A 24,312-nucleotide genomic window follows, 5' to 3' on the forward strand; every position below is an offset into this window, starting at 1 on the left:
CACTGGACATTTGTGTTTTCTTGTTATGGTGTAGTTGTTATTTGGTTTGTTTAGTTGTTTTGTTCTGGTTCTCTTAGCTAAGAGTCTCATTGAACGTTGTCTCTTAGGAGGGAAAGGTTGTTCCCATCAGGTTTTTATTCAAAAATATTACTTCAGTTTTTGTAAAAAAAGTGAGAGGTAAAGAGAAAAATTAAGTGTTTGAATAATCTAGATATAGTTAGTGGTCTATTTTTGCATCATAAATGATAAAGCAACACTTATTATACGTCGACATCAAATAGTATAGAAATCCAATTTTAACCTTATTCAGCGAGTATTAAACTTTTTCTATCTTTTATAAAGAAAAATGATGTCTAGAGGTTCACATAATAATAGCATCTAAGCTACATTTAAAGTGAGATGTGAAGGATATTTAGCATGCAAATCAGCTCTTGCACGTTCCTATTTAGCAACTATAAATAGTACTCCAACTTCATAGTTGATAGCAGCACTAGCCATTACCACTTCATACATTTGTTGTCTTTAATTTGAAAACTTATCCTTTTCCAATTAAGCCATGTGTCACACCCCTGATTATTTCTGGTCATACCTTCAATCCCTTTGGTCTTCTTTATTTGTTATGATTTTTCTCTTCATGATTATCAAAGCCTTAACATCTCCCTTTATTGAGAAGCCCACAAAACACAACCTCCCCCCAGGTCCCAAACCATGGCCTATAGTTGGTAATCTCCCTGAAATGCTTGCAAACAAGCCTGCACCTCAGTGGATACATAAGATGATGGAAGAAATGAACACTGAAATAGCATGTATCCGCCTTGGAAATGTCCATGTAATCCCTGTTACTTCCCCTGCCATTGCTCGTGAGTTCTTGAGAAAACATGATGCTACTTTTGCATCAAGACCAAAAACCATGGCTACTGAAGCCATAAGTAGTGGTTATTTGACCACAGCTGTTACTCCCTTTGGCGAACAATGGAAGAAAATGAAGAAAATCTTGGCCAACGAGTTGCTTTCTCCCCTGAAGCATCAATGGCTTCAGGACAAAAGGAATGAAGAAGCTGCTAACCTTGTGTTCTATGTCTTCAACAAAAGCAATTACAATGATCATGATCATGATCATGGCCTTGTGAATGTTAGAATTGCTTCACAACATTATTGTGCTAATGTGTTCAGGAAAATGGTTTTTAACACAAGGTACTTTGGGATGGGTAGGGAAGATGGAGGGCCTGGATTTGAGGAAACAGAACATGTGGATGCTGCTTTCGTGTTGCTCAAGTACATTTATGCGTTCTCTGTTTCTGATTATGTACCATGGCTAAATGGACTTGGCTTAGATGGCCATAAGAGCAAGGTGAAGAAAGCAATGAGGATTATGGAGAAGTATCATGATTTCATCATTGAAGAGAGGATCAAAAAGTGGAATGAAGGAACCAAGATTGTTAAAGAGGACATGCTGGATGTTCTGATCACACTCAAAGATGTCAATGGTGACCAATTATTGACATTGAAGGAAATCAAGGCGCAAATTATAGTAATATCTTCTTTCCTTTTATTTCTATTGGGCATGCATCAGGACTATACATAGTTCTGCAATTTTTTTCAAGATCTTTATTAATCTTCATATAATTAACATTAGGGTAGTTTCTCACTTGCACTCTCTAATTTGGAGGGTTGCGCTATCCATGGGGTTGTGTAATCACCAAAATTAAGTATTGGGTGAAATTATCAGTCTTAGATGGCTTAATAATATTTTAACATGTCTCATGGGTTAGACTTTTCTAAAACACGTGTTAAAATATTATTAAATAACCTAAACTAGGATGAATAAATACCCAAGGTGGTGATTTTGACAACCTTTACTAAAATTTTAATTTCAAAATTCATTAGTATCTGTTGTGACATCACATTAATGAATTAAACTAGTGAATATGAGAGAGAGCATCACACCAGCGCAACAAAAAGGTTTTCTAAACATTAACATGTAATGTACCTTTAAAAGAAAAATAATGATAAATCCTCTTACTTTATTATATGAGTGTTGCTCTGAAATCCATTTAAAATGAAAGAGTGTGGATACCCTTTGTTCTTCCTAATTTTTGGGGGTCCCAAACTCAGAGGTGTGAGTCCAAGCTTAGGGCTAGGAATAGTATCGGAGTGAAGATGCCATTATTCTAGCTTCTTAGTTCCTCTTACATGCTCTTTCCTTGTCTATCATTATGTGTGTTATAGCGCATTTAATGGTGGTAATGAACATTATTTATTGTCCTTGGATCCCGGTGCCATGACAGTTATGATGCCTCTTAACTGTTGTGAGGACCTTGGTCCTACAACATTCCTTTCTCTGAGTCACACTCTTACTCGTCTTCAAGGCATGGGTCTGGTGATGACTCAGGGGGGAACATAGCCCTCCAAGCCCGTAAGCATATATGTTTAATGGGCTTAAATTTAAGTAACTTGTAATTTCAAAAAAAAAAAAAAGTAACTTGTGACGGTTGCGGACCATTATATACTGTCAAATTTATATTGAAAAAAAAAACTACAATTTGTGGAAGTTAGAAACCAACACTTTAACCAACACAAACCATGGGTGTCGTCAGAAATGCATTGCGCCGTTTATATTATAAACAATGTGCAAAAGTTAGCTCCTACTGTTATTCTCTTAGCTATGCCATTTATATGGAAAATGTTGGTTTTATTTTTAGGAATTGATGATGGCAGTGGTGGACAATCCATCAAATGCTGTTGAATGGGCACTAGCAGAAATGATAAACCAACCTGAGTTGCTTCAAAGAGCCACTGAAGAATTAGACAATGTGGTTGGAAAAGAGAGAATGGTCCAAGAATCAGACATCCCTAAACTCAAATTTCTGAAGGCTTGTGCAAGAGAATCTTTTCGCATGCATCCCATAGCACCTTTCAATGTCCCTTATGTCTCTATGAAAGACACAATGGTTGGAAATTACTTCATCCCAAAGGGTAGTCATGTGATTTTAAGCAGAAGTGGTCTTGGAAGAAACCCAAACGTTTGGAGTGAGCCCCACAAGTTCAAACCTGAACGTCATCTAAAAAGTGATGGGTCTGATGTAGTTTTGTCTGAGCCAGAATTGAAGTTCATTTCCTTTAGTACAGGAAGGCGTGGTTGTCCTGGGGTGAATCTTGGAACAACAATGACTATGGTGCTACTTGCTCGGTTACTCCATGCCTTTAATTGGAGTGCACCGTCCAATGTGTCTAGCATCAATCTTAATGAGTGCAAAAGTGAAATGTTTCTTGCTGAACCACTTTTGGCAATAGCAAAGCCAAGATTAGCCACAAAATTGTACCACCTATAAATTAAGTTAAAATTTACCTAGGCAATAACTATATAGGTGAAGTTTGAATAATGTGCAATATTACACAGAAGAACTACCAAATAAAGAAAAGGACGGACTGTTAATGATGATAGTAACGTTTGGGACTTATTTGACTGCATGTATTGCAAATTAATTTCACAATTGTTGCATTAGAAATATCAAGATGTGTCAAATAATTGTTTTGTCATGGTTCTCAGAGATACATTTAAGTTCTATCATCTTCTTATGTATTCTTCATTTACTAGTTATAATATAAATAACAGACAAAGTATTTTAGGGAAGATAGATAGAAGACTTAAATAGGGCTAGATCATTGAAGGGACAGGGGTGTTGTTAGAACAGCAATGCATAAACAAAGAGTTGAGCGAAAGCTTCTTTGCTGCTTCATAACATCTGCATTTATCACATTGATGCTACTGCTAGAGTCTATGAAAAAGTAATGTGTCTTCTTGTAGGTTCCTCCAAGAAGTAGTAGATGGCGCGACTGCTTAAGCCCAGAGCACAAAAGCATAGAACAAGACATCTTATGCAATAAAAAAAATGAACTTTTAATAATAGAGCCAGGATAGTGACAACAATAAAAGCAGCCAAGATGAGAAAAGAAATCCAACAAACATGCAACAGTTCTCAATCACAATGCGTAACACGAATTACTTGCAATTTGTATGCAGCCCTCCAACCTTAATAGCAAATAAACCTTGAAGCTAATTGTAAATGTTATGAAATCCGAACACGCCAAATACTATTTTCTTCAGATAACTCATAGCCTCTTAAGGCTCAAAACTTAGAATTCTCCTAATTCTACAAAACAAACACAAACTTACCATTCCCAATTAGACCAGAGGCAGACAGTAGTTAATATTTAATACGATTGGTGAAAGCGATGAAGTAGATTACACGGCTGCTTTCACACAACCAATGGTTCATGTCTTTCTGCTCAATGAATGGCTATTAATTTGGTTTAGCAGAGCAAAAAGAGCTAAAATATTAACAAAAATTGTTTCCATCAGATGCATATTCCCTAGTTGTTTATTGGAGGTTTGTTATCTTATTGGAAGATATACCTTCTCAAGCCCCTGCTATATAAAGAGACCCAAACTAACTGCACCTTCAAGTCTAAAGTAGATATAATTTAAGAAATCACCAAAGCTCTACTTTAGTCTTTAATCTAAGCATGTAACTTTGTTTGTGGAGGTGATAGAAGAGAGTGAGTGATAGGAACTCAAGGTTAGGGGTTAGTTAGTTAGTTAGACATAGTGAGTTAGTTAGAATGTTATTGAGGCATGTAGCCTATAAATAACAGACATTAGAGAGCTAGGGGTATCTTTTAGTTCATTTTGGGTTTTGGGGCCTAGGAAGAGGGTGTGGACTCTCTTGAGATTGAGTGTGGACTCTTTCTCTTTTACTCTGCCCTGATTCTCAGTTTGGGAATTAGGGTTTATCATCAATAAAACATCTGGTTCTAACATTGGTATCAGAGCACCGATCTGGTGCCTGAACCACCAATTCTTTGCTGCGCTATGGAAGAAGCAAGGAGCATGGCAAGAATTTCAGAGGAATTGGTGAGGAAAATTCCAATTTTTGGGGGTGATGATGCGTATGATTGGGTACACAGTTTGGAGCATTTCTTTCTGTTGAAGAAGGTGAGAGAGGAAGACAAGATGCAAGCAGCGCTCCCATATTTCTCTCGCCCAACAACTTCATCTCTGCGCGTGCGAAGTGCGCCGCTGATGGCACCTTGGTCGTTCCTCTATTCAGCGTTCCTCTACTCAGCACCAGTGGCGGTTGATGCTTGCGTTTCTCCATCGCCTTCAGTTGCTGACCTCTTCTTTCATCCATTGCTTCTGATTCCTTAACTGAATCGGGTTCAGATTCTTTTCGCAACACCTCTGTTGCTACTTGTTCTTCATCCGCGGCTTCAAGATTGGGTTTTCGCCTCTCCTCAAACGTCAAGACTTCCTCTGCTACAGATGCTTGCTCAGCCACCATAGCGTCTCTTTCTTCTTCCGCTGCGGTCCCCGTTCCTTCCAGCAACGCCTCTGCCGCTGTTTGCTCTGCCACGGTTGGTGCCTCCGATTCACTTCTGATGAGTACTTGGAGTTAGTTAGTTAGTTAAGGGTTAGCATTTAGAGTTAGTTAGTTAGTTATGGCTTAGCCTATAAATAAGGGAGTGTGAAGAGGGTTTAGGTATCTTTGGGATCATTTGGGAATTGGGAATTAGGAGAGTGATGAGTCTCTCGAATACTCATCTGTTTCTTGTACATTTTTCTGTTGAATAAATATCAGGGTTTCATCAATTGGTATCAGAGCACCGATCTAGGTGCTGTGATTGCCATCAATTCGTGAAGATGTTTCCAGAATTTGATGGAAGAGAGGCCTACGGATGGCTCATTATGGTGGAGCAACACTGTGAGGCCAAGGGAGTATCCGAAGAGGAGAAATTCTCAGGGGCAGAGAAGGCTTTGACTGGTGAAGCTTTCATGTGGTGGTTTTGCTGGAGAAGACGCAATCAGAAGGCAACATGGTGGGAATTTGTGGAGGCTCTGTTGAGGAAATTCGAACCAGAATTGGAACCGTACATGCCAGAACCAGTCCAAGATTCAGAGGAGGAAGAAATCCCTGGGAAGCAAGAAGTCTTGGAGGCAGAACGAAGAACTGTTGTGGTGGAAGCCAAACCTGAGGCCAATTCAGTGCTGTTGGCGAAATCAGAGATCAAGCCATATTCGCCGGAGAATTCTGAGATGGAAGCGTCGCGGAAAGACTCGGAGTTTGCAATGGCGGCGGAGCAAACAGCGGAGGTGTCACGGTGTCAACCGGACACCGTGGTTGATTACATCGATTGCACGTTGACGGCGAAAGGGGAGAAGATCGACGCCGAAGGGGAAATCAAAATCAAGCGGTTACAGGAAGGTTCTTCAATGGAGAAATGGCAGATTTGCAGCATTCATGGGAGGAAGAAGGTGCAACCAATCGTTTTGCCCCAAATCAGTGATTTAGGGTTCGATTGGGAGAGACGGCCGCCACGGAAACCGCCGGATTCATGTCTCTGCACGGCGGTAACCGCCAATCGACTGCCGGACACGTTCTTTTGCTGGACGGAGGTCTTCATTCAGACCTCTGTTCTTTGCTCTTCGATGGTTGCCATTCAACTGGAGACTAAGCCACCAGACCGCAGTGGTGGCAGCTCACACTTCATCCTTGGCGATTCTTGCAGATCGGACTTGGTGGCCAACCGTCCTCCAGCTAAGCCACCGGATTTGGCTGAGACAGCGGTGGTGGGATACTGTGGCCTCGAGTTAGTTCGCACGGAGGAGAGTAAAGGGCGCTCGCTCATTCGCAAGTCGGTAACCGTTTCACGGCCGCCGGCGAAGCCACCGGACTTTGCAGTTATGGCGGGGGACGCTCGTTTCCGTCGTCGCTGGTTGGGTGTGGTCTTTCCGTTGTCTTCACACGCACACGCGTTCACACGAAGCAGAGCAAGGCTGGCTCAGCTAGATTTTTCAGAATTGGGTCAAAGTTTGACCACAAGGCCAAAGCCCATAATGCTAAACAGAAGGAACGGGCCCAAGAGGAACTTTTCTTTCTCAATCATCTACAGACCAGTTCATTCCCTTACTCTAATGGGCCAGGCCCAACTGTTGGAGTATTTGTTTTTTGTTTGTTTAAAGAAGCTTGTGTTTTACCCCACCTTGAGGACAAGGTGGATGTTTAGGGGGGAGTATTGATGAGTACTTGGAGTTAGTTAGTTAGTTAAGGGTTAGCATTTAGAGTTAGTTAGTTAGTTACGGCTTAGCCTATAAATAAGGGAGTGTGAAGAGGGTTTAGGTATCTTTGGGATCATTTGGGAATTGGGAATTAGGAGAGTGATGAGTCTCTCGAATACTCATCTGTTTCTTGTACATTTTTCTGTTGAATAAATATCAGGGTTTCATCAACTTCTTTCTTGTTCCTTCTTCTTTCTTCGTTCATCGAGTTCTGTCCACCGTTCTTCAATCAACTCTTCTTGCTTTCTGAACTCGGCGTTCTCAATCATCCAATCTCTCAAAAGTGCGCATATTTCCTCCTTATCCTGCGGTGCCAATGAACTCCCTCTGAAATCCTCTTTCTTTTTACCACCCATCTGCTTCATACGTTGTTACTGTAGGGTTTTCTTGGCCAGGGCACCTGAATCGGTGCTCTGATACCAATGATAGAAACCAGCCAAATCTAATATTATTAAATGGTAAAACCCTAATTGCCAAATAGGAATTGGGGGAAAGATACAAGGATCCCAAACACCCTCCCAAGAACCAGAGAGACCCAACGCTCTCTAAACCCTAATTCCAAAGTGAAAACAAAGATACCCAATTGTCTCTCTAACTTACTTATTTATAGACTCACTCTCTAATTATGCTAAACCTAATAAAATATAATAATAAAATATAAAACCTAATGCTGACTGGATAAAAGATACTAATAATAAAATCTAATACTAACTAGCTAATCCCGTGTACCTATCAGTGAGCAGTTAGCTTTTTTCTAGCATGATACTGACTTATTGTTATATTCCTAAGAATACTTGCTGTAGAAGCATGCAGCTTTACCTTCAGGGTGGATCCATACACCACAGTATATCAAACAAACTTAAATGTCATATATCATATAGGAAATCAGTAGCAGGTTTTATATATATGTTTTTTTTTATGTTATTGTACATTTGGGATTCTTTAAGAAGCATAATGAAATTTTAAAAAGGAGAAAAGATCAATACATGTTTGTACATAATTAACGAACTATCAGCACTTAGAAGACTTGAAAACGGGAATTATTAGATTCATACTTGTACCATTCATAACTCTATTTATAGTAAGGGTTTCCAATATTTTAAATATAAACACACTTTTTCTTCTATTCTTTTTTCGAAATCTGAAATCAGTTAGAAAGGGAGATTGGAGGAAGGAAACTACAAATGACATAGGAATCATCTGGCATTGTACATATTAGCCAACTCCTTGTTTTATCAACAAATGGAGGTAGATGCAGGTCCAATGACACAATAAATTATGTTACTGTCGAGGTTATCAAGAAATTATATTTCTGTCCAGGTTATAAGTTTAGTAATTAAATCCAATGACAAATCATCTGGCCTAAGATATTGAAGGGCAACGTCATGTTATCTCCAAATAGACTACTTCCCTAGGTGATTTTTTAAAAACTCTCATTATCATTTAGATTTGAATTTGAATTTGGACCTCTGTGTGTGCACATTCTTGAAAAAATTTCAAATGTCACAAGGTTACAAAATCTAACAATCTTCAGCAAAATTTAACCACATGCCTCATCATATATCAACATCAACTTTACCCCCTTCCTATGCATTAAGTTAGAGCTTTCAAACACATACACCAAAGGGTAGTCTTACTGAAGCAATCAGTAATTTTCAAGCTAAAATAACTCAGTTCCTCAAGTGCTTTTAATTACTTCAAAGTAGTACTTTAAATGCATATTGAATAAAAACTCATGTCCTTCTCCTATATGAAGGATAAATGGGCTAAGATGATTTCTATGAAGGATAAATGGGCTAAGATACTGATAGGATTAGGGGAAAGCCTATTGTAACACAGGTATATCAGAGAAGGCAGAATAAGTAAGTCTGGGGACTAAAGTGGAATAATAAAGTCTCTAAGGACTAGTTGTATTTTCAGGAAGTCTTAGCTATAAATAGCTAAGCTGTCATGTTAGGAGTTAGTTTTTGGTTAGTTGGGGATTTGTAACTGAATACTGGTATTCAGTTAGATTGTTGAGAGAAACTTGTTTCTCTCTCCCTCTGTATCGTCTCTTTCTTCCATTCTATGCAATTCATCTCAGTTTTCATGGAGATTCTCTCCATTGTTCTGTGATTTTCTTCCTAATTCAGTAGTATAGGATTACCAGTTCTAACAGATACACATCCACACCGCAAATTTGAAAAGCTATTTCATTTCAGTTTCTGTCACATTTACAGAAGTAGATGTAGCTGTAGTGCATGAGATCGACAATTTTGAAAACAATAACAAGAAGAGTACAACGATACATAAAGTCTGTATCCATCCAAAGCACCAAAACCAGCAGATACATTGAATGTAGAGCTAGGAACAAATGCACTAGTGACAAGGACATCAATTACTCAAATAAAAGTTCACAAATTGCAGAGCTCCTTGGGTATGATGCTAATTCTGTTATCATTTGAAGCTTTTCCTGATAATTAAGATACTTCTTACTGCAAATTGTCAGAGTACGTAGCGATGTTGAGTTTTGCATAACATACCTTGCAAATCTCATATGACATTCCACTGCATCAAAATTTTCAAGAATGCACTTTGTGAGATGTGATGAAAAGCATTCAGGAACAGAACATGGGTATGGCCAAACATCATCACGACCATCAAGGTTAAAAACAACAGTTTGAAGCTTAGAGCAACGATTGAGCATATCAAGCGCCAAACTGAATTTAATAGAGCCTCCAAATAAGAGCTCCAAATAAATTAAATTGGGAAACACAGGAATATCCGCATCGCACTGCACGAGATATAAAGATAAATTATCATAAGTATTAGAAACATTTTCTAAGCAAATACTAAAACACTCTCCTTCTCCATATACAAACCTCGTCTAAGAGCAGAAACTGCACATTTGAAAAAGCTTTGACAGGAATATAATATCCTTGAAAAAAAACCAAAACCTCAGCTCTAACCAACTTGGGCAAACTTTTAACCCTCCCCTCAAGTTCATAGTCATAAAAAGATACATCCCTTGCTTTCAAATTTTCCAGAATTGGACACCCATAAAGAAGCTCCACAAAAGATTGAAGCTTCTCAATCAAAACACTCTTCAAATGCAGTGTTTTGAGTGAGGGAAGATCCACAGTTGAAAAATCATCAAAAACTACAGAACTCAACTTGAGAACAACAAGGGTTGTGCATTTCAGAATAGAGCAAGGCACTTGGGAGACGCAACTGCGGATTTTGATATTCTGAACTTGGCGTTGTTGTATTGCGGCGTTTAACCACACCTTGACATGGGAACCTAGACTTTCACTTTCACCCCATATGAGCCTGAAGTTTTTGATGGGTTGATGCAAATCTCGTGAGAGAATAGCAGCATACACGAAGTTGATAAAGGAAGGGTCTGAGTTTTGCTTCTCCTTGCCTTGGAGATCTCGACGACGGCGGAAAAATCGAAAGTCATCGAAGTCTAGGGTAGACAGTGAAGGCCAGAGTGGCCTCCATCTCTTTGAGAGAAGAATGGTGGTGACAGCTTCTTCAGTGGGAAGAAATGAGAGAATGTGACAGAGAACTTCATCTGGCAACTTGCTAATCCTATCAACCATTGTCATTGGTAAGCTCTGTGTCAGTGATAAGCTTCAGTTTTTGAACAAAATAAGAAGGAAAACGGGAAAGAAAGAAAATCAGTGTAACAACTAAGAAGTAAGAACTTCCCTGTTATTATGATTATATTATTATAAAACTAGTTTTTTTTTATTGTGCGGCGAAATTTGTTATTGTATTTGAGACATCAATCAGTACTTTGCTTATGAAAAAGGTATAATACTAAAAATGAAAACAATTATAATAAGAATCAAGATATTTTAAAAATATAAATTGTGAAACTCAAACATAGTGTTTTCTAATCATATACCAATTTAAATAATATAAAGATTTAAAAATAGGCTTAATTGCACTTTTGCTCCCTGATCTTTCACCTTTGTGCGATTTACCTCCCTCATCTTTAAAATGAGCGAATTCCCTCCCTCTTCTATTAATATGTGTGATTTAGGCCCTTCCGTTAGTTAGCCGTCCAATTGCTAACGGTGGTTGCTATTTTCACCCCCCCTTTTACTAACCACACCCCCTTATCAGAAATAAAAATAAAAAAATAAAAAATAAACGAAATAAATTAAATAAAATTAATAGAAAATAAAAAAATTATAAATTAAAAAAAACTGAAAAAATATTTTTATAAAAATCAAAGGAAAAATAATAAAATAAATGAAATAAGTTAAATACAATTAATAGAAAATGAATGTAAGGCCCAAGTTTTTAAACTTATGCTAAGTGAATAAACTTCTTATTCACGATTAGGGTTGATGTAATGCGAAGGGAAACCTGAACAAAAGTTTATTAAATGAAATAAATTTATGAAGGAGAAAGTTCAGGAAAAGTTTAAGGATTGTATTAGAATCGATAAAAGTTATAGCACGATCGTTATACGCTTAAACCTAGGTCAGAAACCCTAGTATGTAGCTAATTTTCACTTTTAGGCACGATGGAAGTTAATTCCAAAAATCTTCAGAGAAATGTTAGAACTTCTCTTTTTCCATATATCAAAATCGTTTCGAGGCGAAACTCTAGGATCTACGAACGTCCGATTCCAATCATCGGAAGTGTGCCGAAACCGAATCCCTGGTATTTCAAAACCCTAAAATCACCCGACTATGGGGACTTTTTCTATTCAGAGCTTCAAATGAATATTCCACACGCGTACACCCATTTCTCTTGATGATCTCAATCTTTCTTCAGAAGGAAGTTTTCCATTCCGACATTCGACGCAAAAAGCAACTTATCGGGTAAAATAGTTTTATACCGACTATGCATTAGTTGCCAAAAATACAAGGAGACCTCTTTATAGTTTTGGAATTCTTTTTCCAAAACATATCTATTAATTCACGGAGAATGACGCCGGAAAAATCAGATTCGCGAAACTTTCATTTTCCCGCGAATTTCCATCTTCTATATATAGCAAACAAGTGAGAAAAAAACACAAAACTCCTCCATTTTCTCTCCTCAAGGCCGCGAGCTTCACCAAGGAAGAAGGAAGAAGAATTTTCTTCATTACTTGCTTGATCGTTGATCCGTTAGTTGCTGCTTCAAGGTTTCGAGGTATAGTCGCTAATCCTTACCTCTGATCGCTTTTTCCATAGCTTTTCTGTAGACTTTTCTGAGCTGATAGTTTATGGGTTTTTGCAAAACTATCCCGAATCTTTCATTTCTGATTCTAAACCTCTTCCTTATGTGCCCAAGATCACTTCTGCCGGGTTAGATTTTCCGTTATGTCGCCGGAATTCCGCCGGAATCAATTTTAGCCTAAAATACCCATTTTTGGAGTTTTTGGAGTAAAGCCTCAACCTTTAGGCTGAAAACTATCGCCTTAGCTTAGTGCTAGTAGGATTAGTTGTCATAAACGTCGTTGGTGACGTCCCTGCAAAATTTGGTTTTTGGGATTTCAGTTTTGAAAATCCTAAGTTAAAAATCATGACCAAAATACCCCTGCGACAGTTTTTGATCCGATAATTTTTCCGAGTTCAGAATACCCTTAGTTACGGCTAATGATAGCATAGGAACCAAGTTTGATCGAAGAAAAATCGAGTCTCCTAATTGTGAAAAGTGGCCGAACCTATTAAGGGGGAGGAGGAAAATTTCCTTTTCCGAAAACTTGTCTTTCGCGCTAGATTATCGTACCTTAGAGTATAGATTATTTCGAGTAACCTTAGTAAGTATCGATAGCTTAGTTTTCGATAGATTCTGATAGTATTTCTGTGATTTTGTTTTAAAGGAACTTTTGAGGAATTTCCTGAGGAACAACACTTTGATTGTGAGGAAGAGTTGGAAGTTCATCCTGGAGAATCTGCAGGTGAGGGCTTCTCACTGAATCTCTAGTTAATACTTAGGGTCGATGCTTTCGACATTGTTTACTGTTTATGCACTGGATTGTGTGTGATTGGAAAATGTTTTCTGAGGCTTCGGCTGACAATGTAGATGATGAATCTACTGAATGCTTTTGAGATTGAATCTTCATGCTAAGTGCTAATTGGGTAATTTAGGATGTGTGGTGCATGCCTTATATGCTAAGTGCTATGTGGTTATTGCTTAATATATTGATATATGACATGTTGATTGGTTGTGCTGAGTTATTTATACTTATGCAATGAGATCTGAGATTCTGAGTAGTGAGAATAGCGGGTAGGTCATGCCGATTTTATTTTGAGAGTTTTTGAGAAAGTTGATAGGACGAATGAGTTCGGGCCTTGTTATGGTTTTGACGGATCGAGACATTCTCTGGAGTCATTTGGGGATTAGTAGATCCCGAGAACTTATAAGATTTTGCGATAAGACTAAAAGGATATTATTTTGAAAAGAAAACTCATAAGACATTAAACAACCTCTAAATCTTCAATTAATGATGATAAACTCGGAAGGAAGCTTCGGATGCAAATCTTAGTTTTTGGAAAACGAGAAGTGTCGTCGGATCCAAGTGTTGAGGAAGTTGAGGAGGGTTGAGTATGTCGATGTTCTTGTGCTGTTGGAGCAGCTGTGTTGAGTATGTTGATGCTCTTGTGCTGTTGGAGCAGCTATGTGTTGTTGGGCTATCCTGGGGATAAGTCCGGGAAACCGTTAGTTTCCGAGAGTGTGATACTCTGTGCTCGTTGAGCAGTTGTGACCATCGGATTGAGATGAGTCGGATGATTTGGAGATCATCATGAGTTACTATGTTGATGTGAAGAAGTGTCTTTTGTCGCAGAATCGACTTTACCTTAGGGTAAGCTTTTAGAGACATTAATCTAGCTAGAACACGTGGCGACGTGTCGAGTGAGGTCGGAGACGTTGTTTGGCTAATCACTGCATTGCATGCACTCATTAAGTGGTTTAAACACGGCGAGATACCGGACCACGGCGGATTCCAAAATTGGTTATAAGACCAGGATTTCCGCGTAAGAGCGCTGCTAGGTGACTCTTAGTAGCAGACCGAAATGGCAGGCCTTCGGGTTTTATGCTGATCTGACTACATGTTGTTGTTGGAGTAAGAGGCACACGGGCCGAAATGGTCCCACCGTGGCTGGTGCTAGGACTGATCCGATGATGTCCATCCGTTCCGGAATGCATATTGGTTGACTGGGTTAACCTGCATTGCATATCATGCAACATGCATACTAATTTAGTTGTCGAGTGTGATTGTTAATTGTTAATCCTATTTGGAACATGCTATTTGTTATTGTTGTCATTTACGTTCATTATGGAACATGAAACCCTAGGATGCTATCTCTAGTTATAAGCCTAAGTGGCTATCTATTACTTGTACCTATTGGGTTTATTATCTACATAGTTCTTTAGAGTTGACCCTCGCGTCTTCTGTGTGTGTTTTGGCGGACAACGCCTTTGTCAGATGTCCATTGCGGATTGGTTCACAATGGTCCACCCTTCGGGGAGGATTAGGTACGAGATGATCGATCAGGACGACCCCGGGTCGTGGGTGGTTGACCTCGCGAGCCATCGAGCGACGTATTCGGGGCGTATCATGGAGGACCACGTAGATAGTGGAGGACTCCTGAGGTCAGGAGTGTTGAGGAGATGCTCTGTCAGCTTCAACTTGCCACCGGGCGTCCACTGTGGACCAGGACTTGGAGGACCACCACCACCACCGTTGTCTTCAGACGAGGAGGATCTCTCAGAGGAGGAGCCAGTGGGAGTGCCTTCGGCGGAGTCTAGTGCACCCTCCGTTGCGATCATTGATGATCAGGGTTCGGGCCCTAAGCCTGTGAGTCCAGCATCGGAGCGCATTTCGGTTGTGAGGGGAGGACGGATAGGGTTGGTAGACTTAGTCGTTCTGGAATCTGATTCAGACGACGATCATGCTAGCACGTAGGTTTAGTGCTGGTGTGAGCTCCTCGAGTTAGGATTAGTGTAGGAGTAGAGTCGTAGCTCTGAGCGTCATTTGTTACTTAGGGGACAGGGTAGTTCCGCCTATAGCTTTTTGTGTGGTTTCCTTACGGGAATCACAGAGAGTTGGTTGGACTTAGGAGGTCTTATTTTCAGACCATTGGGTCAACTTATTCTCAGTTTTGAGGGATGGTGTTGCGGACACTTCACCCTTTCATTCGGTTTGTACATATTGCCTACGGGCGCTACTCTTCTATTACCCGTCACTGGAGGTTTACTCGTGACGAGGTTGCTACTTACAACGGGGGCTGTTTATATATTGTACATTAGTTTTATTACTTTTCGCACTTGGGTTTTATTTAATTCAATCTTGTCTTAGTTATTATCGAAAAAAAAAAATATTCACGTTTTTCCGCATTAAGTTTATTGTTGGTTACTAAAGTGACGCCACCGAAATCGGGGTGTTACAATGAAAAAATATTTTTATAAAATCAAAGAAAAAACTGAATTTTTTTTTATAAAAATCAAAGAAAAAAATGTTTTTATAAAATCAAAGAAAATAACATATTTTTTTTAATTGAAGATAGAAATTTAAAAATAAAATAAAAGAAGAATTTGTTTCTATTTGCACCACCTACACTAAATTAAAAATAATTATTCTTTTATTTTATTTTTAAATTTCTATCTTCAATTAAAAAAATATTTTATTTTCTTTGATTTTTATAAAAAAAATTCAGTTTTTTCTTTGATTTTATAAAAATATTTTTTTCAGTTTTTTCATTTTCTATTATTTGTATTTAACTTATTTCATTTATTTTATTATTTTTTCTTTTTTTTTTCAGTTTTTTTTATTTTCTATTAATTGTATTTAATTTATTTCATTTATTTTTTTATTTTTTTGTTTAATTGCACTTTTGCCCCCTGATCTTTCACCTTTGTGCGATTTACCTCCATTTTTTTATTTTATTTTTATTTTTATTTCTGATATGGGGGTGTGGTTTGTAAAAGGGAGGGTGAAAATAGCAACCGTCGTTAGTAATTGGACGACTAACTAACGGAAGGGCCTAAATCGCACATATTAATAGAAGAGAGAGGGAATTCGCTCATTTTAAAGATGAGGGAGGTAAATCGCACAAAGGTGAAAGATCAGGGAGCAAAAGTGCAATTAAGCCTTAAAAATATTAATGAATCAATTGGTAAAAATCTTATTTATGCACATGTGAAGTACAAAAGAATTTTGTTTACCAAGATAAAAATACATATATTAGAATCTATTTATGTTGTCGACTTACAAAATGAAACAAAACTAATAGTTTTATTTGTTTTTTCCGGACCAGGCAACATATTTGTTGTGAAAATATCTATCATAATTAAAAAAAAACTAAAATAAAATTTATTAGATAATTAGAGCAAACATTTTAAAATTTTAATGTACTACATATTTTCACTATCTAATTTTTATAATTTTATATATTTGTACGCTTTTAACTTTTTTGGATTATGATACTATACAAATTCTAAAATTATATTGAATTTTTTCTTATTAATCTTTACAAGAAAATATTTTTACGTAAAATATTTCTTTCCGTGTGATCTTTTAATATATGTATTGATTGATTTTCTCCTCCCGTGTAACATACTTTCACTATTAATTTTTAATTATTTATATATTTACTCATTAAAAAATTATGAAAAATGTACTGAAATTATAATAAATTTTATTAATTTTAAGTATTATCATGTAAATTGTTCATCTCAAATGAGATTTTTACCCTTAACTTAAAAACAAATAAATATAGTCTATATTTTCTAATTTCATTCTCTAAAAAAATATATTATTATTCTCGAATGACATATATAATTCTACCATATAAAATTTTAATTCTTTTGTGTATATAGTATATTTCTCTAATCCTCGTATGAGATATTTCACTGAAAAGTTTTATTCCTAAAATTAGTTTAAAAATTACGAAAAATACTGAAATTATATATTTTGAAATCCTCATACAACAAAATTACACTATCAACTTTTCATAATTTAATCTAAAATTAATTAAAAATTATAAGAAAGGTATTGCAATTATTTTAAAAATTATTTTCCTATAAGTTTTAGCATGAAAGTATTTTCATTTAAAATATTCCTCATGAGAGTTTTTTTTCCTTATATCTTCAAATTATAATTATACTTAAAGCATTTGTTTATTAGTTTTAAAATGAAAGTATTTTCATATACTCATGGGATTTTGGCAACCTTAATAAAAACATAAATAAGTATAGTATGTATTATGTTAATATTTTCTATTCCACATACGACATAATTTAAAGGAGCAAGAGTCACAAAAAGGTACATAAAAGTTTATTAGGATAAAAATATTTCTTTTAATTGAATAAAAAAAACAATATAATAATCAAAATTTTAAATTAATTACATCAAACAAATTTTTTGCGAAATTACATAAATCTTTGAAATCATGTTAAGAGTGAAATTTTCTTCTAATAATTCAAATAATGCAACTAACATATTCTTAAATAATGTCAATCGTCCGACTCCCCATTACCAACTCTTCTTAAAATCATGTTATGTTTGGTGCAACGTATATAACTTCAATACCAATATTTATGTCTTGATGCTCTATGCCATATTCTGGCCTTTTGCGCTTGCAACTGAAACAAACCTCTATAGATTTTTCACCTAGTCAAACGGTTCAGCTTCAAGAGACCGATTAGTTGTGGCTTCTTATACCACCTCTTCCCTCTTAAGTACTGGATGATTTCAGGCTTTGAAACCTTCATCTGTAATCTCTACCTGAATCAAACAAACTAAAGGTTATAAATAAATAAGAGTAAAAAGAGTAACGAAAGAATCACTTGAAGGTTATGTGGAAACAACCTATTCCAAACTAAGAATCACTTCTTATTGCACTGCACCTTCCCCATTTTGTTACCGCTAACTGCTCCAGTTAAAGAACTGTAGCATCCAAATCTCATTACCTTGATCAGTTACCAATCCAAACAGTAACATGTCCAATTTTTTGCCATAAACTCTGCTTTCAACATTTTCCTCATATGTTTGATCCATTATTTGAAATCCAATCTGTAACATGTCTATGCAAGAGGAAGGTGTATTCAAGTCTGGATAAAAATGAGTTACATGAATAGTGATTCAAGATAAATAAATAAAAAAGAGCTAGATAATATATGAAAGATGAGCTGAGAAATTCATTAGCGGCTTTCATCGTCATTTATTAGTCAAAATGGAATGTAGTGAAGTCAACTAACTAATGTTTATTACATTGATACAAAATGCATTCCTCTAATGTTATTTCCCTCTATTTATAGCTAATCCCCTCCTAGTACTAAGTACTAACTAAATACTGTAATAATCCCCAACTAACCTAGTAGTAGCTAAGTAATTTACCCTTATGTTACATCTTAACATGTGACTTACAGCTGCTTGAGCAGCAAGCATTTAGCCTTATCACACCAGTATGCATATAACCTCATGCTAATCCTTTCTGTTTAACATCACAAAGGACCATAATCTTCCAATCTTACCATAAATCTTCCAAAACTATTATTAGATCTTTGTCAGTTTTACCATAAATCTTCCAGAACCATTAATAAATATAAATTTTGGTCAGTTTTACCAAATACTCTTCTAGAACCATAAGCTTGAATTTTGGTACCATAATTAGATTTTAAAACAAAATAATGGTCCTTTCCGATTTATGACACCCATTAGAGTTTCCAAAAGCATTTCCTATGTGCTGCTCAAATGGCCTTCAAAAAGTAATCAAAATGGCATGATGAAAACTACATAGAAAACTCAAATTGTGACATTCACTCTCAAAACGAAACTGAATCAAAAGCCACAACATTTATTAAATTGGGCTGGTTACCTAGCTGGGTATTACATGGTAAGTCCAAAAAGTTTTACTTTAAGTGCACATGAGGGGAAAAACACATTTAAATGTAATTGTAGCATTTTGATGGAGACCAACAACTACTTACATCCAAGCCACCCAAGTCATGTTCAAATTCTAATTGGTCCATTTTCCTATGAACCTCAAATAGTCTCTCCCTTCTCATCCACACCAACTCAGCGTCAGTTAGATTTTTCTCCAACCTTGCAATCAGTATAGCACATTGTTAACTTGCTTATCATACTGATGAACCTATATAAAACTTGTAACAAACTCTGAAAATTAATTTAAAACTGAAAGAAACATTTGTAACATGAGATATTGCAGCCAAAGAAAGAACATTTACCAGTGCCACATTTATTTGAAAGCACCTATTGGAAGCACTTAAGCAACTTTCAGCAGAGTGTATTTATACAATGAAACACCAAGTAGAAAACCAAACCTTTTTCAAACTTGGAATGGAGTAAGCAAAATTCATTTGTAAACACACATACATAAGGATTCTATTCTTGCAAAAGACACCAAAAAAATGCAGAATCAAAAAGTTCCGAGAGGTAACAGTCAAAACTATTTGAAAAATCAAACTATCACATTAAACAGCAGAATAATGCAGCAAATGGGTTGCTCAGAAAAGAACAATAAAAGCACCCAATGGCATTAGAACCTATCTATAGGAAAGAAAGCAGATTTCTCGACAAATAAATGAGCTCACCTGGGGTATAATGCGTCTATAAACAGACGCGAATTCCTCAGAGCATAGGAGGTTAGAGAAGGAAGACGCGAATTCCTCGGAGTGGTAGGGCTGGGTGAGGAAGGAGGTCGAAGAAAGGGGAAGGTGAGTTATTAGCGTGGGGGAAGCTGGGCGAGGGAAGAGGTCGTGGAGGAGATGAGGCCTAGAAAGCTAGTTGAAGAAGAAATTTTGATAATAATTCATAGGAGGAAAGTAGATGTGAATAAGCTGGATAAAGTGGTTGGGCAGATTAGAGAGCCACCAAATTTTGATTTTGAAATTTACATGTTCAGGGAGCTGTGCAGAGGTTTCCTTGGAACACAAAATCTGCAGAAGGGAAGTAGAAGTGAAGAAATTTGATTGGCCATTGATGGAAGAGATTAATTGGAATGGGAAAAATAATTATGGAAGCTTGCATGTTTCTGTGGTATGTGTGAAGCATTTAAAAAAAGGAATTGGAAAATGCACTCTTTGGGAAGCTTATCGTGGAAGGGAGAAATAAGAGATTTCCATGTCAGCGAAGTAGGCAACGTGATTGGTGGATGAGTGCCCCGTGAAATCTGACCGGAGAATGAGAATGAAGGAGAAGGTGACACATAATCAGGAAAAGGAGGGAAGCAAGGAGAGTGAGCCACCTAGGAAATTCACTCACTGTGAGAATGCACCAGAGAAGAGAATAAATATGGTAATCATTGCTGGAAAAACTTAGATACAGTAGCATCTATGTTGTTGGTACTGTTCTCTTCTTAAAATATAACATGTGGATTGTGAGTTGAACTATGGCATAGGAAGAACCCCAATTTCTGCAATTCTTATGGGAAATAGACGGTGGTCAAAGTGAAAAGCTTGATTAAGTAAAAAAAACATGGGGCACCAACATAATAAGGAACCATCTTCCGTAATACCCTTGGTTCCTCTCTGCCCTTCAAGTTTCTATCCATGTCTACCAAATCTTGCACCTCCAACATAGTTTTTCCCAACACCCACGACCATGAACCACTACGGTAAAGCGAAATAGTTACTTTTACCATCGTCAAGATACTGAATCAAGCTTTCCACCATGACCATCGTTTTTCCATGATGCAATTTCCTGAATTACTGCTAAAGAACATAACATGCAACAACGATTTCTACACAATTTCCACCCACGACACTACTGTTGGGTGTTTCTACACGATTTCCACTCACGAAGTTTCTGCTTGCGTCTCCATAGCAGAATGTCGCTGGATGCAGTGTATCAATTTCCTCTATCTCTACGGGTCATTGAATGATAACTGTGGAATTTTAGAATTTATTTTATTAATTGAAATAAAGCCACGTGTTGTATTTTGATTAGAGAGTTGGTACTGCATCTAAGTTTTTCCCTTTAATATATTTGATATTGATACTACCTTAGTTAGACTTTAATTAGTAATATAGGATAATAATAATAATTATTATTATATTACAAATTAATTTTAATGACATAAAATAAGAGTAATGTTATGTATACAGTAGTAATTATTCACCACATTACTTTCAAAAAAAAAATTATTCACCAAATTCATTATTATTAATCCTTGTTTTCCTTCAAAGGAAAAGACAGACAAGAAATAACTAGCTAACGGCAAATGAGTCCTTCATCAAGAAAACCTCCACCTCCGGAGTTGGAGTGTCAAGATGATTTATCCCAGATAAACCATAATTCGCATTCATCTTTGCAAGGCAATATGTCGCTACATTGCATTCCTTGGGGATCCACGACAGCTCAACCTTCCACTCTCTTTGGCACCAATATCTGACATCTTGGAGAAGAGGGCAAAATCTGCACATTTCATCAACTTTCAGTGCCTCCGGAAAACTCAAGTTATCCACCTCACACACCACCACTTGATACCCTTTGTTCCAGGCCAGCTCGAGACCCTCTTTCAACGCTCCAGCTTCTGCCAACAGCAGGTTTCCCCTTCCTCTCGCCACCAAAAACCACATAACCACTTCCCTGTATCATCTCTAACCAGCCCTCCCCTCTCATTATACAAGCATGATGGAGATATCCATCATCGTTGTTCAACTTCACCACCCCTTCACCGGCGGTAACCAACACCTACCACGCCTAGCTACACCTCCTGACCACCGATGTCGATCTAAAAAGCGAACCCATTCGCCATGGTCATGTAAGATCCACCTACAAGATTCTTGAACCGGCCACGCCTCCCTCCAACAATTATATCATCCATTGATTTCCATAAAGTAAATCCAACGGTCCAAATAATATTTATCATGGACCCACCTTGCCTTTCCTTCTTTCATCATCATCTATTCCGTTCTAGAAGGACTAGTGTTTTTTACCCGTGCGTTGCACAACGATTTAATTTATTGTATAGATATATCAGTAGAAATATGTTTTTACTTGGTTTAGACTCTTTTTAATAAGTAGAACAGATTTGGAACCAAAAATATGTTTCAAACATGTACATGAATAGAATAGACCATAGTAAAAATATTAATTTGATGAGGTTGTATAGACCTCACAGTGTCAACATTTGAATAGTAATAAGAACCAAATTTTTAAGGAATGCATTACATTGAAATCGAAATAAAATAAACATAACAATGACAACAACATGAACGCATGTAGTCAAGCAAACATATTTGAGAAATAGAACCACAAAGGAATATATATATATATATATATATATATAAATATATAAGAGTAATAATTAGTAACCAATACAAAGATAAACTTAATATAATTTGAAAATGTTAAACAAACCATATAGCAACGCCAATAACCCTTCGAATCAAATGATCAATAAACTGCTTGACATCTTTTTATACAGTCATCATTAACACTAGCATTTTTACCCAGTGCGTTGCACGGCGAATATTGATCTCATTATTTAGGCATGTAATAATGAGTCGACAATCTCCCAAAAATGAGCATTCAACCAAGAAAAATCACAATGAGTATGACACAACTTGCAAAATTTGACAAAAACTTCATATATATTTAATTATAAATATTTTTAAAATTGTGAAAAACATACTTAAATTAGATGAAAAATTGTTTCTGAGAGTTGCAAAAGTGGTAAGAGCTATGAGACATAAGGGTTGAAGGGGAATGAAGAGTTTAAATGAAAAATTGTTACATGAATTATTTTTTATGTAAATTTTTTTTTCCCGTGGAAGTTTTTTACTATGTGATCTAAATATAAGTATATAATACTCATTTAAGAAAAATGTTTTAAAATCTGACTGAATTTTTTACCCTAATTACTACTATTTAGTACTAATTTTAAATTTCAAACTCAAATTACAATTTATTTATTTTTACAATTTTAAAAAAGAAACGCATTAATTTAAATTAAATATTGACTCATTAAACTATGCGATCTTTATTTTTTTTGAAAAATAAAGGATTGTATATTATTATCCACAAAAAACACCCATAAGGACAAACCCTTATGGAGCAAGGAAAAGCCCAATAAAAAGCGAGGCACCCCGACAAGCATACAAAAACCCCAAAAAGCCGAAAAACCCCCATCCAAGACAAAAGCAAGGACACCCTAGGACTAACCAACAACACCCGAGAGACACAAACAAAAAATCAAGTTTTGAAGTGTTCTTCATAAACCTTCTCCAACCCTCGAATAGCTTCAAAATCACTTCCCTCAAACTCTAACCCCAAGACTTTTCCAACTATGCGATCTTTATAGACGGACCCAATCAGTAGTTCCCAACCGTTTTTCATTAACGATGGGTGTCAAGTGGAAGTGCAGTGATGTATGCAGATGATTCTATAAATTATATTTATTATTTTAAAAAATAAAATAAACTCAATTAATTATTATGAATGAATTGACAAATGATTTAGGGTGAAAAATAACGTATTATGTGTCTAAGCAAAATAATTTAAAATCTGAGTGAAAATTTGGATCAATTTACAATTATTCAGTACTCATTTTAAATTTCAAACTCAAATTGCAAAATGATTTTTTACAATTTTAAAAATAATAAATGAATTAGGTTCCTTAATCTACAAAATTTATGTTCTTCCAAATTATTTTCATACAAAGTATAACTTCTCACAGTAATTGGTTAGATTTTATTCGAATATACATTCCCTCATTTACCATTAAAACATGGATTTTAACCAAAAAATAGGATTTAAAAAACATGACTTTTCCTAATTTGTTGTAAAGAAAATTAAAGTTAACATTTACTATTGGTTGATCAAAAGTAGATCAGATCTTGCATAATTTAGCTTCAATTAGTGAAAAAAAAGGAAGATTATTTATGGTTGATTGATTTAAGCTCATAATAGACGCAACCATTTGATTACTTAAACTTAGATTGTTTTAAAAAACTGTTTGAATATTTCTTCTCTGATATTCATTCAATTTTTTTTTCATATATATGAATAAGGTTTTAAAATTTTCCTAAAAATGTGGGTGGAATAATTAATATTCAGTACTCATTTCAAATTTCAAATTCAAATCTCAATTTTTTATTCACAAATTTTAAAAAAGGATACAGATTGCATTAAATTGAATATTATTTTCTTAATCAAGGGGTGATTATATGAATTATATTTAGTAGTTATACAAAATAAAACTTTTCACATTAAGTGTTTAGATTATATTTGAATACACATT

At 36.1% G+C, this 24,312-nt stretch overlaps 2 protein-coding genes and 1 long non-coding RNA gene across 4 annotated transcripts; 1 reads left to right on the top strand and 2 right to left on the bottom strand.

Annotated features, from left to right (window-relative positions):
• Nucleotides 1-467: 467 nt before the first annotated feature.
• Nucleotides 468-3,442, top strand: LOC130723083 (isoleucine N-monooxygenase 2-like). Its single transcript, XM_057574008.1, has 2 exons — nt 468-1,531; nt 2,703-3,442. The coding sequence occupies exons 1-2, from the start codon at nt 557-559 to the stop codon at nt 3,330-3,332; spliced, it is 1,605 nt and encodes a 534-aa protein (XP_057429991.1). The 5' UTR covers nt 468-556; the 3' UTR covers nt 3,333-3,442.
• Nucleotides 3,443-3,482: 40 nt separating this feature from the next.
• LOC130723084 (FBD-associated F-box protein At4g10400-like) lies at nt 3,483-10,779 on the bottom strand. 2 transcript variants are annotated; one of them, XM_057574010.1, is made up of 3 exons: nt 9,979-10,779; nt 9,640-9,890; nt 3,483-3,876 (listed from the first exon to the last, which is right to left on the bottom strand). In XM_057574010.1, the coding sequence occupies exons 1-3, from the start codon at nt 10,705-10,707 to the stop codon at nt 3,780-3,782; spliced, it is 1,077 nt and encodes a 358-aa protein (XP_057429993.1). In that variant the 5' UTR covers nt 10,708-10,779; the 3' UTR covers nt 3,483-3,779. The 2 variants fall into 2 exon arrangements, with proteins under 2 accessions (XP_057429993.1, XP_057429992.1); XM_057574009.1 differs by lacking the exon at nt 3,483-3,876 and having other exon boundaries at nt 9,283-9,890; nt 9,979-10,778.
• Nucleotides 10,780-17,506: 6,727 nt separating this feature from the next.
• Nucleotides 17,507-20,258, bottom strand: LOC130725859 (uncharacterized). The gene is made up of 3 exons (XR_009014627.1): nt 19,661-20,258; nt 19,037-19,151; nt 17,507-18,157 (listed from the first exon to the last, which is right to left on the bottom strand). It is a non-coding gene; the product is annotated as an uncharacterized LOC130725859 (long non-coding RNA).
• Nucleotides 20,259-24,312: the final 4,054 nt, after the last annotated feature.

The sequence above is a fragment of the Lotus japonicus genome, chromosome 6 (genome assembly GCF_012489685.1).
Source record: "Lotus japonicus ecotype B-129 chromosome 6, LjGifu_v1.2".
In the NCBI taxonomy this organism is placed as follows: domain Eukaryota; kingdom Viridiplantae; phylum Streptophyta; class Magnoliopsida; order Fabales; family Fabaceae; genus Lotus; species Lotus japonicus.

Coding starts and splice junctions, on each gene's coding strand:
- LOC130723083 (XM_057574008.1), top strand. CDS start 557: ATGTGTCACACCCCTGATTATTTCTGGTCATACCTTCAATCCCTTTGG. Junction 1,532..2,702: donor AAATCAAGGCGCAAATTATA/GTAATATCTTCT, acceptor TTTTATTTTTAG/GAATTGATGATGGCAGTGGT.
- LOC130723084 (XM_057574009.1), bottom strand. CDS start 10,707: ATGACAATGGTTGATAGGATTAGCAAGTTGCCAGATGAAGTTCTCTGT. Junction 9,891..9,978: donor AGTTTCTGCTCTTAGACGAG/GTTTGTATATGG, acceptor TATCTCGTGCAG/TGCGATGCGGATATTCCTGT.